This window comes from Temnothorax curvispinosus, unplaced genomic scaffold (genome assembly GCF_003070985.1).
Source record: "Temnothorax curvispinosus isolate PA1 unplaced genomic scaffold, ASM307098v1 QBEX01016525.1, whole genome shotgun sequence".
NCBI lineage: Eukaryota > Metazoa > Arthropoda > Insecta > Hymenoptera > Formicidae > Temnothorax > Temnothorax curvispinosus.
Genome location: NW_020226305.1, coordinates 78,664 through 91,067, shown reverse-complemented (window position 1 = coordinate 91,067; position 12,404 = coordinate 78,664). Strand labels below are relative to the sequence as shown.

The window sequence follows — 12,404 nt, the reverse complement described above, 5'->3', positions numbered from 1 at the left end:
CTCTCTCTCTCTCTCTCTCTCTCTCTCTCTCTCTCTCTCTCTCTCTCTCTCTCTCTCTCTCTCTCTTCTTTTCTTTAGGCTATTGTACTCTGTACGTGTGTCTCCTTTTTTTTCCCTATGCTTTTCTCTTGGATAAATGCCCGAAAAAATACGTGCTGAATTTAAGAGTTCTGTAAAATGTGAACGAATTGTATGTACGTGAAGTTTACGCACGAAATATCTTACGTTGAAGGAGCTCGTCGATGGCCGGATATTTGCGAAGTCATGCTGGCGCTGCGAAACTAACGAGTACAGAAATACGGAAATACATATTTCCGCGAGATACATCGAAGAATTGAAAATTGCGTAAAATGTAAATCGCACGGAAAAATATCTCGGAGATGGGTTCTTGGAAATATCAAGAAAGTTACTCGTTATTTCCCTAAGGTAAGAGAAATTGTAAAATTAAAATACAAAAGGAAGAGAGATTGCGTAACACAAAAGGGAATTACGTTCGCGAAAAATCCCGATTGAAACAGAAAACGGGATATTAGTTCGCAGATCGAGTAGAAGAATTAAAAGGTTGGAAAAGATTGGAAGAATCGTAAAACCGCGCGTTGCATTGAGGACTCCGCTTGGATTACTCGCGAGGAAATCGATGACGCGTGGCGCATTTTCTCGGACCGACATCATCGTCATCTCGAGGATGAATATTTCATCTCGAGCGACGACTGTTCCGCCCAAATAAGAGAGGGAAAAGAGGAGACGACGACTGGAAGAGAGACATATTAAATTATGAATATTTCATCGACGGAAATCATCCGCGAGCGATTCCGCGTCGCCGATGGAACTCTTCCCTCGGATTTTCTACCTCGTTCTTTCCCGCTTTTCTTCTTCTTTTTTTTCATCTCTTCTATTTCATCGCGTCTCTTAAGTCGAACGCGCAAAATGGCTGGCCCATTTCGCCATTATCGGAGCGGTAAAAAAAGAGAGAGAAAGAGAAAAAAGGAGTGAAATGTATAAGCGTGGAGTATTGAACGGTACCGAATGTCAGCTGCAAATCGGAATTTATGTCCCGACAGATAATTCACGAGTCGACACCGGGGTCCATTGCAGCTCGTAATTCGTTGTTAACTCTTTACTGCGTGTGATTTTCGTCACGATGCAAATTTCCTTCTCTTTGACCCGCTCGCCTATCGTCGTCCTCGTCGTATCGTACGTTCTTGTCGTATCCTTCGTTTGCGATATGTAAACGTCACTAAATGTGCGATTTTAGAGCCGCTCAGTCGCTACAATTCACGAATATATCCTGGGTTTAACCAATATCTAAGATACGAACTGAAATGTAAACAGCTAGTTATATGTATATTGAAGCTCAACTAACCGAAATATATAATGGCCGATATTATTATTATTTATTTAAAACACATATAAAACGCTTGCATATTTTTTGAATTTTGCTGTAGAAATTGTGGATTATTGATTTATAAAAATCTTTCTCTGCGAATTTGTATCTTTCTCATTACTTTTCAATTTATTTACGTTCGGAAATTGAATGTATAAATTATATGATATGATACATGAAGTATTATTGATTTATAAAAATCTTTCTCCGGATCTTTCTCATTACTTTGTAATTTATTTCAATTCTTTTAATGAGATTAATTTAATACTTTGAGCGAAATTTTAATTTATTTACGTTTGAAAATTAAATGTATAATGTATTGCTACATGAAAGTAAGCTACATGCGATTACGTATCCCTCTTGAAATAGGAGCTATCGAGATTCTACTTTGTCGGAAGCAAAATGATATGGCGCACGATGAAAGGAGTTAAAGAATAGTTTCCTTCCTTTCATTATTGCAATGAATATGCGTACCCATATTCGTTTTTGCAGTCCCGTTTTTTTGCGTTCGAAGGTTAATTAACGTCCCTGAGGATTTCTTTGATGGCGCGGGATAAGGGAACGTCATCGATGGATAAATAAAGCAAAGGGCGGAGCTCTTTGAGGCGATAATTAAAGCTACGATGTAAGAGAGGAAGGGAATGGAAACAGGAAGAGGATAAGTGGAGAGGGACTTGAGAGGGGGGAAGGACTTTGAAAGTCAAGGATGTGTTTTAGTTCTCGCGGAGAGAAGAAAGAGATAAAATGACTGCTTTGGAGGTGCGTGTGCGCTTCTTTCGCTCCAATTTACAGCTCGTGGAATCCCGTTTATAGAACTAGTTCTATAAGCTTCCCTCCTCGTTTCGCTGGCCTTGAAAAAGGAAAAATACTGCGTCGCTAATAAACTCGTTTCCGATATTGCACGCGCGTTAATACGCCTCTGTATAAGATATGTATGTGTATTGGAAAGAGGACGGACGTTATATACATATCTTCCGGCGACATTCCCACAAGACCGCAAATTTGTCATGTCAAACCCTTCGATAATCAACAACGGAAGAAGAGAAATGAGAATTATGATACGCGTAAAATTTCAAGTGCGAAATATCTCGAAATCATGTTTTTGATCGTTTTTAATTTGCCAGCGTAAGAGGTCCTCGCCGGGCACGATTCCGTTATTCGACGTGAGATCCACGAGTTTTCGCGAAATTCCCTGGACGTGCCCATAGAGGATTACTGGGATTCATTCACGTGATCGTATTGAAATCGCGACTGCCAAGGAATGCCGTTCTGCCCGGCTCTGCCGTAACGGTTGAAGAACGGTTTCGATGTCCTGCAGGCAGGAACTCCCGATTACACCTGCGGCACGTAGGCGGTGCATGGTAAGGCGTTATGTTAACCGACGTATATGGATTTGTCTGCCACTTTATGTTTCTTTCCTTTTTCTTTTAACATTGCGGACCAATAAGTTTCAAAATCGCTGATCCATAAAATAGAGCAAAAAAACTCTTTTTAATAAACGGATGTAATAAACGCCGTGGAATGATCGATTCAGGAGTAGATAGAAAATTAGATCAGGGAATGAGATAATTTTAAACTTTTTTAATAATTAAATATGGATATCTTGATAATGAATAAAGATAACATTCGATGTATTTATGAGATATATATAATATATATAATATAATTTTATTAATTTGTATATATACTTAAAAATATATTTTATTTTAAATTTATAATATTTCTCAAAATTTAAAAAAAAATGTCAGATGTTTTAAATTATTTATGAAATTAACAGTTAAGACTTTTTCATTGACCCAACTGGTTATAATAATCGTTATGACATTGTGACTAATGGTTTTGATCAGATTAATCGCCAAAACGTTTCGACCATGGATTTTGGTCCTTTTAAATTGATATAACAATTTTGATGCTTATATAGACATAAATGACTGATATTTATGTGGAAATAGTACATGTATGAACGAAGGAAAATGATTTAAAGCAGTGAATTGTTGGTATATTAAAAGAAAAGTTATTTAAAACAGAGAATAGTTGGTATATTAAGACAATTGTATATGTTAGAAAACATAAATATAAAGTATTCTCACTGAACTCACTGAAAATAATACATCTGACTAGAAACTAAGAGTATATATGTTATTGTTTATTTTCTTTCGATCGAGCTTATAGAATATGCCCACGCATTTAATAAATAATATTTACAATTATAATCACACAATTATGGTTAAAGCAGGGAATACTTTATATTTATGCTTTCTAACATATACAATTGTATATATACTTTTCAATATACCAACAATTCACTGCTTTAAATAATTTTCCTTCGTTCATACATGTACTATTTCCACATAAATATCAGTCATTTATGTCTATTAGTACTCAAAATAACTGCTACAATTTTCAAACTTTTTTTGTTTATAACTTTTTAATAAAAAACGAGCACAGGCTAAAACTTTCTGAAGGTCACTTAGAAGGGTAACCTTGACAACATATGTCAAGGTCATCGGAGGTGCCTCCCCTAAAATTCATAATTACCATGGATCGATTATTTTGAAACCGGTGCCAAAATTTTTCTAATTTTTTAGAGATGGCGATAATATGTAGAATTTTTCATATGGGTTTAATTTTTGATTAATGTATTGATTTTTTGAAAACTGCAGGTGCTAAAATTTTTCTGACTATTCATTCAATTTTTCTAATTTTTCGAGGATGGCGATGATGTGTATAATTTTTCATAACTGATGTTTTGGAAACCGGTTCCAAAATTTTTCTAAATTTTCGGGGATGGCGACGAGGAGTTTAATTTTTTAGTAATGGATGTATTTTCTTAAAACTGGAGATTTTTAGCCGGTGCGAGCTCGGCATAATAACCCTAAGGACCGGCCTTAGGGTATGCATTAGGCATTTTTCTCCTCCAACGAGAATAAAATATAGCCAAAAAAAATAGCCCAATATCTCAAAATTTGCGAAAATTAGAAAAACATATACAGGCATTTATGATGTGGAAAAATTGAAACTTCTTTAAAATCAAAAACAATGTATAAATTTTTATCAAAATGAGAGAAAATAAAAGGGTTGTACTACCTGACTTGAGTGCCAAAATGCAATGTGATACAAAATTAGAAAAAATAATTAAAAAAATGAAAGTGAGCCAAAAATGGCGGGAGTACATCCGCGCGATGCGCTGGAAAAATAAATATATATCTCTATATATACATATTTAAGAGAGAAAAATATAACTTAAAGTGGAAAAAAATTGTCTGCGAAGAAAAAAGTAAGAACAAAGAGGGTTTAGGGAAGGGATCTAGACTAAAAAGAAAAAAAACATAATATAAGACTATAAGCTTATAATCAAGACGCTTATAATATAAGCTTATAATATAAGACGCTTATAATCAAAATTACATCAATTCAGAAAGATCAAAATCCATGGTCGAAACGTCTTGGCGATTATCTGACCAAACCAATGGTCGTATTGTTATGACGATTATTATAGCCAGTTGGGTCGTTAAAGTCTTAACTGTTAATTTGATTATTTATAATTTTTGGCAAAGTAAATGTTACTTGCTCGGTTTATTTATATGAAGTTTGACAGTCGCCTTGTTATTAGAAATATAACTATTATTTTTATTTATTACAACATTAAAGAATTATCTAATCTGATCTAATTAGCTATATATTCCTTAATAAATTACTCCTTGGCAGTATTACGCTTCTGTTTGTAGCTTGGATAGTTTATGCAAATATCGTTTCGATAAGTCAGCTCGGAGAAAGCGGAATTAAATTCCGGAGTAGGAGGGGGAGTTGGAGGAAGATGAGGAGAGGAAAATGAAAGAGGCGCGGGAGGGTACGGGTTGTCGACCGCTTTAATAAACATATTCACGCCAGTGATGTAACAATACGGATCTCGTAATGAAGAAAGTAACGCGGTGCAAGTTCGATGCACCGATGCACGTGATTGATAGCGCGTTATTCGAGCTGGCGGTTTTAAACGCGATTTCGACAAACAATGATTATTGCCAAGAGTATTTATATTTAACAGGCGTGTATTTATCCATTACTCTGTTTGACTTTCTACCGGTGTGCTTATAAATAATACAATTAATTATTAAATTAACATAATTTATAACTAATACGTATACGTATATTAGAGAGTAATACGTATATGTATATTAGAGAGTCATTCGTAATATTGATATATTATTTTACACATTATTAATTAAATTTGTTATTATTACCTATTTCAATAAATGTAATTCAACAAGCTAGATGTGTAGGCGCGCGCGCGCGCGTGCGTGTGTGTGTGTGCGTGTGTGTGTGTGTGTGTGTGTGTGTGTGTGTGCGCGCGCGCGCGCTCTCTCTCTCTCTCTCTAAGAATCAAAGAGTGATATATCACTCAAAAGTGAGTAAAATGCAAGTGCAACGAAAAGTGAAAATTGAGCTTGTGCACTTTGAGTGATTCGCCACTCTAAGAAAAACAGTAAAATTGCGCTCTACAAGTTGGGGTGAAATCGCCATTCACTCCATTTGAGTGAAAAAGCATTCTTTTCGAGTGCAGTAGATCAGTGTGTTCATAGGAATAAATTATGTCACTCTACAATTTTGAGTATAAGAAAATTTTACTCTGTTAGAGTCATTTATCAGTCGATCTTTAGTGAATCGTGGTTTACTATAGCTTTAGAGTAAGATCGTATCACTCAAATTAGAGTGACAAACCTCTCTTTTGGAATGAATATCGCAATCACTTCAATATATTAATAGTGAAACCACTCTATGAGATTTAGAGAGAGTGTGTGTGTGTGTGTGTCATACGTTTCGTTTACTATCCTGATTTATTTATGACTATTTTTTGTTTGTTTTATTCTTCCGCAGCCGCTTATTTCGAATTATCGTCGCCAAGAAGTATCGGGCACCGATACTTTGATATTAGTAATCGAGCGTGAGCGTGAGGTATCGATATTTTAAAGCGTCCCTAGTCACGTCCGCCTGTTAAATTCGCGAAAGTTTGCAGAGCGCGTCGGTGATTAGAGAGATTAAAGGGAAACATTTTATCGTAAACGATTCGAGAGAATTTAATTCGCTTGAAAGCTTTCGGGGTGAGCGAGCGTTTGCGAACTTGCGTCGGCGAAATTCGCGGACGAGAGAGAGAGAGAGAGAGAGAGAGGGGGGGAGGGCAAAAAGAGAGGGAGGGAGGAAGAGAGAATGAGGAGTAAAGCGCGCGTTTTCGATAGGCCGCGTTGAATTTTGCGGCGCTTTCATCGTTTAATCGAATCTTCTGCTCCGTATTGAGATCGCGATCGAAACCGCTCGCGCGCGCGGCGCGCCGCATCAATCGACGCGATTTAACAAATCAAACGAGCACCTCCGCCGTTATTCGCAACATTTCGTTCATCGAATCACGATATCGTTTGATTACACATTTCGAATGGATTGATAATTCGGAACATCCCGCCGTGTTCCCAGAACTTTCATTCGCTCTTTATTTTTTCGGAATTTATTTGGCAAAATTTAATTGAAAATTACGTATTTCTTAATTCGACCCAGACTAAAGATATTCTTCCCTCTTTCTTTCTTTCTCTATAATCGATACCAATTTAATATAAAAACGTGAAAAATAATGCGCAACAAACTGACAAATTACTCGGCCCATTGGGATTATTGATAAAGTTTAAACAGCCCGGTGAACTTTGTGAATTCGGAGTCGCGCGGATTAATTTATGAAACGTCAATTTATTAATTAAGCACGCTCGACCGGGCACGGTGAGTCGAGCAGTCGCTTTATTATTAATCGGTCTATTATGTTACACACGCCCGCAGAGTCGCGGCGATTGATATTTCGTTTGCAATCGCCAGTTCACTCTTTCGTATTTCGCACGTGACACACAATTGCCGCTCGTTTTCGTCGTGACGTCAACGTCGCGCGTTGCGTACAATTGCAATTATTTGCGGCGTTTACCTTTGGCGTTCAAATGTACCTTGCTAAAATACACGCGATTTTACGAGTGTTACAAATTACGCGTAAAACGCACGCGTGCGAATTGCTCTTTAATATTTCATAAGTTCGGAGATATTTTTTTCTCTCTCAATTTTTCAGGCAATCCGTTGAGTAAAGATCCGTTTATTTCCTGTCAGCGACACGCGCGTAGAGATTAATGCGTTATCGAATCATCCGTAACACTTGCGATAATTATATATATATATATATATATATATATATATATATATATATATATATTTGTGTATTTTACGTTGGTGATTTTTATTCAGGTGCAGGTTTACGTGAGAAAGAAATAATTACTGCAAATCTATCGATGCGCGAAAGTATAATTATATTTTTGTATGCAGTTAACGAAAGATTCAGCTCGCTCTCCTCGATCGCCGATCCGTGAACAACTTTAACGCGCGGCCCATAGATCCGCGTCGGGAGATAAAAGCGGCGAAGTTATGCGGCTCTCTCGTAGCCGCTCGCGCATACCGGGTGTCCTTGCGGAATGAAAGTACTTGGGAAACGTGACCTCTCCTGTTCCATGTATGAGTAATGCCTAGCCTGTGCTTAGCCTAAGCGGCGTTTCGAGATTCCAGCCGACTGGTCACAATCGAGTGAGGAATGCGCTTTTCTATTAGCGATCATTATCATAAAAACGTAGTAATAGATAAATAGCTAGGTGGATACGCAGAGAGAAATGCCGATGAAGTCAAAGACCTGCAAAAGAATTCGCAGATTTGCGTATTTGAAAATTTAGTATAAGTCGTGGATTTGCATATTATCAAATATTAATTAGTAGTTTGATTACAATAATATTGAATATTATTAACATTATTGTATATTGTGATAGTATTTTATTTGCTGTTACTTATTTCGTTATCGTCAGTGTGAAAAATACGATCGACGAAGTTCAAGAGAGAGACTTATAATTTATGGTAACTTTATTAAATCGACTTGTATAGACATATGTTTATTTTAATGAACATCCGTGGAATTACGTGACCGTCTAATCATCACTGTTCGGTTTTTCTCCTTTTAGATCGGGAGACCGCGATAATATCGAACGTGCGTCGTGATCGAGCACGGGAAAGCAGGACGACCACGTGAGATCCGGTCTCGGGAAGACGGGAAAATATGAGCATCTCGTGAAGCCGGGAAAAGCGGAGTTTTCATTATGGAGACCGAGGAGCTCACCAGGCTTGTCGACGAGATCTACAAGGTAAGTGACGAATCCTTTTCGATCGACCGCACTTACTTTCAATTATCGAACAGTCATGCCCGGATTGAAAAGGAAAATACAAATCTCAAGTTGAATTGGAAAGTAGTTGAAATAAGTACAATTCCGATCTACGATTATCGATTGAAGAACGAAAGTACGTTTATATACGTTGCACGAGAACGCGTAAGAATCTAAACAACGATTGACTTTTTCGAAATTTTATACAATTTTAAGCCTTGCATCCGCATTTTATACAATTTTAAGCCTTGAAATCCGCATTTTTTATATAGAAGATTGTTTAAAAGATTAGCTTTGTAATCAGGGTCCTCGGGATATCCGGCATAATTATCGTGACGGTACCCGGCTACGGTCCCCGAACGACGCCTCGTTACGATCTCTCGGAGATCGCATCGAAATAACAAGGTAACCGCTAGTTAACCCCGTTATCACGCGGCCGGGAGTTTATGGGGTCCCGTCGCTGACAAGCGAGCCCCATGGCGCGAGTATATCACGCTGCGCGCAGTTATGTTTCAGCAGGGTTATTCAAGCCAGGTGTACCGGGGAGAACGGGGGCGTGGTTATTAATTGGCTTCCGATCTACACACACCCCCCCTTCGCGCGTGCCGATCAGTTTTCGTGTATGGAGGGTACGCGTGCGGAGTACGAAGAGGGTGCGCCGTTACAGAATGTCCCTATTCTCTCTAACCGTACATTCCTTGGCTATATGCATACATATATCTCTACTATTATATAAAGGGGAAAAGTTTGTACTGTTGTTCGGAGTAATCTTAGAAACTATTGGACCGATTTTGAAAGTATTGTATATGAAGTAAGGGTAGAATTTCCCGGGGAGTGCTATAGGGTGTATAGTTTTTCGTTACCGATCTTCTGAAAACCGGTTTTTCTAATTTCTTCAATTTTTCGGGAAATAATTGATGGAACCTCAAAGAATTATATATGAAACAAGGGTAGAATTTTCCGGGAAGTGATATGAAGTGTATAATTTTTCGTTACCGATCTTTTTTGGAACCGGTATCCGAAATTTTTACAATTTTTCGGGAAATAATTAACCGAATCTTAAAGAATTGTATATAAAACAGGGGTAGAATTTCCCGGGGAGTGCTATAAACTGTATAGTTTTTCTTTACCGATCTTTATTGGAACCGGTATCCGAAAATTTTCCAATTTTTTGGGAAATAATTGACCGAATCTTAATAATTGTATATAAAACAGGGGTAGAATTTCCTAATAAAGGGGTTACCAATTTGAAATTTCTGTCTAAAAAAAATCTACGTAATTGTTCTGATTTCTGCAAATTTTGAGATTTTGAGCTAAATTTTTTTTTATGGATAGAATATTATTATATTGAATTTAGCGAGAATCGGTAAAAGGGTTGCCGATTTTTTCTTAAAAATTGTGTAAGTTATATATCGGGATTTAATAACGGATACTGATATTTCTAAATTTTATATTAAATATTGAGAATTGAGAATTGAGAATTGAGAATTGTTTACTCAGGCGTTTTTTCGGGAATTTTGAGATTGCTCGCTCGCGATGTACACAGAACCTCGATTTTTCAATTAAAAAACCAAGGAATAAAATCGGTAATCGGTAAGTAAAATATCGAGGTTCTGTATACATCGCGAACGAGCAATCTCAAAATTCCCGAAAACACGCCCGGGTAAACCAAGGGATGATGTCGCTGATCGGTAAGTGAAATATTGGAAAAGCGGAATTGACTCAATAGTGTGACACTCGAGTAGAAAAAGACCGGTTACGACATGTTTAATCCACGAAAACATTTATGCGATCCGATTTGAAATTAGAGGCATTTAGTTATAATTTAAATTACGAATATCAATTTCATCCGAGTGTAATAATTGGGAAAATGGATGTAATATGTAATCATTGTCAAGTAAAAAAGCTTAAAACTTAAGCACCTAGAATGTGTTATTCATGCAGGAAAGTTAAACTACCGTCTTTAAATCAACCGACACACTCCTTATGTTTGTCCACAATAAGGATATTGAAACACAAATGAAGTCGTTTCAAGAAAAACGACTCCCGGGCGAAGCCCGGGTAACCAGCTAGTGTATACATATATGTATGCACATATATATAACATATATAATTATACATAATATATATTATACATAATATATAATATATATAATTAATTAATTAATTTTGCAAAATTGATAATGGATGGATTAATTCCACAGCGTATACGTACTTGCCTTAGGCATACAGCGGTTATTACAAACTTGGCATGGAAATACGTAAAATAAAGTATAAATTTGAAATTTGAAATACGAGACGTGTTACGATATACGGCGTTCCCTTCGAGGTTGAACTCTTCCACATATTTCGATGAATCAATTTTTGCAAAAATTAATACAATAGAAATCTGCACGCAGTTGCTTAATATTAGCGCGCGAGTGTTTCTTTCTGGTTTCTTTCCTTTGTTTATAACTTTGTGCTTCTCCCTCGGCACGCAATCCCGCGAAAAAATTCCGCCTTTAAAAACTTCGTTTACACACTTCCGTGAGCCCGTCCTGCGGGAATTTCCTACAGGATTTCTTGCGAATCTCCGGATCGATATTTGGGTCGCGAAATCACTCGGCTTGAAAAGCGTCGAGGGACGTCTTTGACTCCATTTTCACGACGTATCGGCCTTATGTGACCCTCTTCTCCCTTTCACTGGGCCCTAGGAAACAGTTAAAAAGGAGGACACGTGTTAACGATCGACCGGTCCACGTGGCTTAACGAGGTCGTGTTCGTTATGCATGTTCATTAGAGCGTTTATTTTATGACCGCTTGTCACCTCCGAACAAACCTGGAGTCCTTAACGGCTAACAATGAGAGGATTAATTTTTAATATATTATATATATATATATATATATATATATATATATCTTTCTTTCTTCTTTTCTAGTTTCCCTCTGCGATGAAGCACCAGCGGTGAATTAATCTTTTTTTTACGTTCCTGCCGTAGAGGAAAAAATTCATTAGCATGTCGCAATATGGCGCTATTCGGCACAGTAAGCGGCGCGAGATGGCTGATATCTACGTTTCCTTTGCTTCTTTTTTCCGCTCCTTTTTTTAATAAAGTGATTTGCGTCTCTTTCTGTCTTTCTGTTTGATTTATGATTGGCGAAAGGACGTCCTACGTTTAAAGGGAAAACACGATCAAAATGTGAAATAAGATTTATATTATCTATACTATTATTATAAAGCAACAGGGTTTGCATTTTTTTTTGTTTGCTATGATCTCGGAAAACAATGGACCGAATTTTTACCAAACGTATATGAAATAGGGTTAGAATTTCCTGGAGAGTGCTATAGGGTGTATAGTTTTTCGTTACCGATTTTCTGGAAACCGGTTTTTCTAATTTCTTCAATTTTTCGGTAAATAATTGACGGAATTTCAAAGAATTGTATATAAAACAGGGGTTGAATTTTCCGGGGAGTGCCATAAAGTGTATAATTTTTTATTACCGATCTCTTTGGAAGCCGGTACTGAAATTTATGAAATTAAAAATCATTTGACCGAATTTTTATTAAATTTCATATACTTTTAATATCAATTTTTTTGGAAACCGGTATCAGAAGTTTTTCGAATTAAAAACCATTTGACCGAATTTTTATTAAAAGTATATGAAATAGGGGTAGAATTTCCCGGGGAGTGTAGAGGTAGAGTGTATAGTTTTTTTACCGATTTTCTGGAAACCGGTTTTTTTAATTTTTCTAATTTTTCGAGAAATAATTGACCGAATTTTTACTAAAAGTATATGAAATAGGGGTAGAATTT

General features: G+C 36.8%; 1 protein-coding gene across 1 annotated transcript in view; it reads left to right on the top strand.

Annotated features, from left to right (window-relative positions):
• Positions 1-12,404, top strand: part of LOC112466734 (brain-specific angiogenesis inhibitor 1-associated protein 2-like protein 1) — a gene marked incomplete at its 3' end in the record, with an annotated part of 69,862 nt that overhangs the window by 846 nt on the left and 56,612 nt on the right. Inside the window, exon 2 of the mRNA XM_025035002.1 lies at positions 8,413-8,592. Within this exon, the coding sequence (XP_024890770.1) occupies positions 8,548-8,592 (45 nt within the window). The remainder of the gene's footprint in view (positions 1-8,412; positions 8,593-12,404) is intronic.